The 4,482-nt window shown below is 38.0% G+C and overlaps 1 protein-coding gene across 1 annotated transcript; it reads right to left on the bottom strand.

Moving 5' to 3' along the window:
- Positions 1-461: 461 nt before the first annotated feature.
- LOC126720882 (receptor-like protein kinase FERONIA) lies at positions 462-4,192 on the bottom strand. The gene is made up of 2 exons (XM_050423722.1): positions 2,420-4,192; positions 462-1,518 (listed from the first exon to the last, which is right to left on the bottom strand). The coding sequence occupies exons 1-2, from the start codon at positions 4,077-4,079 to the stop codon at positions 566-568; spliced, it is 2,613 nt and encodes an 870-aa protein (XP_050279679.1). The 5' UTR covers positions 4,080-4,192; the 3' UTR covers positions 462-565.
- Between the last annotated feature and the right edge of the window lie 290 nt (positions 4,193-4,482).

The following is a 4,482-nucleotide window of genomic DNA, read 5'->3' as shown; positions in this document are numbered from 1 at the left end:
ATCAACATGAAATGTGGCTGCCCAACATACTCAGGTTTTGACCGTTACTTTAGATCTCACTTCTGATATATCAAAGCAACCTACTCTTCATGATCAGGTCCATTATTCTCTTAAGATTAAGAGTTTATGTAAATAGAAGTCGTGAGGTTTATTATTCAATTGACAGTTATTAGGAGAATAATAAATCTCACAGTGGTCCAGTTCAATATGTCTTAACTCTTAAAAACATATCAACATATCAACTAGAAGTCTCCACTTCCATGATCAAGACAAATTATCTTAGTTGATATGTTATAGTCTTCGTAGATGAAATGCCCAATTTCATCACCGACTACGAATTATAATTCTGAGTTTACAAAGAATTTGTGATTTATATCTTTTGTGACTTTTCACATAAATCACGTACTATGCATCTCATGGACTACATTATAATGTCCAAATATTCATGTTACTATTATTTTAGATAATAATAAAACAACTTTATCAATTACAATATTAAGTCATACATAATGTCATACTTAATATCATACATAGCATCATATAATAGGATTTAAGGGCACTAATCCTAACAAATAGTAATAGAATCAAGACCAGGGTAACTTAATCCAGTGTTAATTGTACTTAACTCAGTTCCACTAGTCGACTCCAACACCTGTCCATGGTAAACATTGCTGTACCAAGGAGCTTCATTGGCAGTGGCACCACAAAATGATACCACTTCTGAATCAGTATCCTTGGTTGCTTCTGCATACTCTTGGAGCTCTAATGCAAACTCCAACTTTTCCATCACATCATTCATTGTGGGTCGTTCGATTCCATGATCACTTATACAACTCTCTGCAAGTTCCACGTATACCTTGAAACAATCTAGCGCTATCTTGTTCATTAGATATGGATCAATGATTTCATTGATGGTCCCTTTCTCAATACATTTTCGAGCCCAGCTTGCCAAATTTCGTTCCTCATCTTGGAGTCTTTGGTTCAATGCTTTCTGAGCACACAACACTTCAAACATCACTACACCAAATGAGTACACATCTGATTTCTCAGTTAATTGTTGGCGCCTTGCATAATCTGGATCCAAATACCCCCATGTCCCCTTTACTAGGGTACTAACGGCAGTGTTATCCAAACCCATTTTGGACAACCCAAAATCTGAAACCTTGGATACCCATTTCTCATCCAATAGAATATTTGTTGTCTTCACGTCACGGTGGATAATAGGGTGCTTTGTACATGTGTGTAGGTAGTGCAAACCACGTGCTGCTCCTATGCATATCTGGAGCCTTTGTTTCCAGGTGAGGGGATCATTAGGGGTGTCATAGAGGTGGTGGCGGAGGGTACCATTTGTCATGTACTCATAAACAAGTATCATCTCACCCCCATCATTGCAGTATCCAATGAGAGACACAAGGTGCACATGACGAAGTTTAGAAAGCATCACGATCTCTGTCATAAATTCACGAGCACCTTGTCGAGACTCTTGTTTCATGCACTTGATTGCAACCACTATATTACCTAAAGGACAAAATATATTGTATTATTGTGTTTCTAAAACCCAATAAATGTAGCAATGAATGTGATTTGTGGATTTTAACAACCTATAACATTAATTTGCAACTTTTAACAATCTATGAGAACACATTAATGTGTAAGTTTTATATAATGAAATTTGTACCATCTCTAGCACCACTCTTGTATTATTGTGCATAAACAAAGAGTATGACTTATGTCTAGTTTCTATGCTCATTGGAAACTATAAGATGTGAAGACGTCCTAAAATAGGACACCATGGTCACATTAAACAGTTTATATAAATGGGCAATAATACTCACTTCCATGTTTTAAAAGAGGACATTTTCTTTTATCTTTTAAAATGTGTATATCAAAACATTGATTGTAGATATTGGTGCGGTTTGGATTCCGTGTTTTCTGCGTTTCCATTTCGCATTTTTCTCTTTTTTTTTTCTTTTCTTTTTTTCTTTTTTAAGTCGCTTATGTTGACTTTAGAGACAAAATTTACTGTTCATGAACAGTGTATGCACTGTTCACGCACTATGCATGCGCTATTTATGTATTTAAAAGTATTAAAAATGGGTCCAACGATACTATTCACATATTTAAAAATTATTTTGCTACAATGTTTTTAGTTTTCAGTTTCAGCAAAAATAAGTTCAATCCAAACAGACCCATTGTGTAAAATAATGGATGTAAAATCAGTGTAAGAGAATATTTTTCCTTTATATATGGCCATGTCCAATACGTATAGGAACTTGACACAAGTTGGATTTGATCAAATTATTAAACAACTCTACAAAATATGGTATCACTAATCTTAATTATATGCAGTTAGATTGCAATTAGGACTAATTCAGGAAAAAACTAAAAATTAAAAGATAATCATGGTATTATTCATTACCTTGCTCAATCAGACCCTTGTAAACATTGCCAAAGCCACCTACACCGACAATTAGATCTTCATTGAAGTTGTTGGTTGCTGTTTTGATTTCATCTAGTCTGAAGTAGCGGCATAGTTCTCCAGGCAGTGATGAAGCTGTTCTCCTTGAGAACTCTCTTTTGTAAGGATCTGGCCAAAACCAACACCACCACTTTGCTAGTGGATGGTGAGAACCATAACGCTCAGTCTTCTTCAATTTACAGAGAACCAAGAAACACAATAGAGTGGCCACGACTAAAATGCCAACACCACTTCCAATAGCAATGAACACTGTTTTCTTTGTCTTAGACTTGTTGGCTGCCAGAGCAGGTTGTTGATCCATCGGTGGAGGGACCATATTTAGTCTAGCAAGATTGCCAGATGGGTCGCTCAATTTGAACACTTCCACACCGTTTAAAATGGCATCGCATAAAGCTGCATCTGTTCTAGGTTGTAGATCAATGGCCAGAGTATGACTGTCCTCGCCCTTGTTTTGGATCATTACTACGTAGTCCTTGTAGTATGGCGTATCGTTATCGTCAGCCCACAATATTACGTCTGCCGTTTCTTCTGCTAGCTGATAGTCTATGTAGATGGTGAATTCCCTTATACCAGAGATTTGTATATGAGGATCTATTTCACAGAAATGGAGCCTCACCAGATAATTGAATCCCGTCTCAACAGGAAATCCCCATGTCAAATTAGACATTGAGTTCCTAGTCCTGTTTGGACCCATTGAAGCTGCAGACTGATAGACAGTATCTGGTGCAATATATTTTGGTATTTTTGAGTATTTGAGTTTCAAAGATGGATCACGAGGGTTTACACCGTCGCTCCACAAATAATCAGTTCTGCCCTCGGACCATTGTCTAAACATTCCAGTGTCTTCCATTGGGGATATGGAGCTCCCGCCAATGTTTAATCGATAAAACATCTCGAGTGCCATGCTGTAGTTTATGTAGAACTGAAGAGCCTGGCCAACATAAACAGGAACTTTACCTTCTATAATAGAACTACTTGAGGTATAGTACATGTAGTCCATAGGCATGGAGACAACCTCAATACCATTAATGAAAGCATAGTAACTAATAGAACCACTTGTAAAAGGAATGAAGGTTAAGTTCAATTTTTTATTTTTTTCAACATTGATGTAGAACTCTTTAACAAAATACTTTTCGTCTGAAGAATCAGTATAAATGGAAGCGCTGAAGTTTCTAAGTAAGGTGAACGAACCCGCTTTGATAGTAAAAAAGTCTCTAGACTTGGTAAAACCTGAGTATGCAGCTGAGTAAAAGTACAAACGAACGAATTTCGGGCCAGGTGTGACCGGAAACACATATGTGAATTGGGAATAAGACAACCGAGCTGTACGGTAGGGGATAGACTCAATGGATGATGCTTGGCGTTGGGCTTCAGATGAATTAGATTCGTTGTTTTGTTCCATGGGACCGTACTTGGAACCTTTGTCCCCGATCCGGTCACGCTTATCGGTAGCCTTTGAGTTGCCGAAAGAGCCACAGTCGAGGGTAATATCATCAACAGCTATGTAAGGGGGTGTAGAAGTAGCAACTGTGATATTGTGAAAGATGAAAAAGAGGAAGAAGACGAAGAAGAAAGGTGTCAACATTGAGTGGTTCTTCATGGGAGCAAGAGGTTACTGAGTTATTGTATCGCTCGATGATGCTATCAACCAAAATAGCTTTCTGTACTCTGTACAGAGTTAAAAATGCTGGAGTAATAAGCGGGTGGGGGGTGGGGGGGGGGGGCGTGGGAAGTTGCCTGGGGAGACTTGAGTATAGCAAGTTGACTCAAGTTGCTAATGGGGGAGACCGTGCTTGCTTTTGGTTTTGGACTCGGTCATACTTACTTTTAGGGACGTTTGGTTCGCGACAAACATTACGACAACATTATGGTCAGAGGCTGAGCTAGGGGGGCCTAGCTGAAAATACCTATAAACTTAGATCAAGATATGCAAATCAGCCCCCTTCGAAATTTCAAATTTTGCCTCTTAAAATGTAAAATTTAGATCATAAAATTAATTTGGT

Source organism: Quercus robur, chromosome 4 (assembly GCF_932294415.1).
Source record: "Quercus robur chromosome 4, dhQueRobu3.1, whole genome shotgun sequence".
NCBI lineage: Eukaryota > Viridiplantae > Streptophyta > Magnoliopsida > Fagales > Fagaceae > Quercus > Quercus robur.
This window is presented reverse-complemented; position numbering and strand designations above follow the sequence as displayed.

What these genes read in the sequence shown, in the direction of transcription:
- LOC126720882 (XM_050423722.1), bottom strand. Translation starts at nt 4,079, where the DNA reads ATGAAGAACCACTCAATGTTGACACCTTTCTTCTTCGTCTTCTTCCTC. An exon ending in CAAGGGTCTGATTGAGCAAG is followed by an intron (nt 1,519 to 2,419) that starts GTAATGAATAAT and finishes TTTGTCCTTTAG; the next exon opens with GTAATATAGTGGTTGCAATC.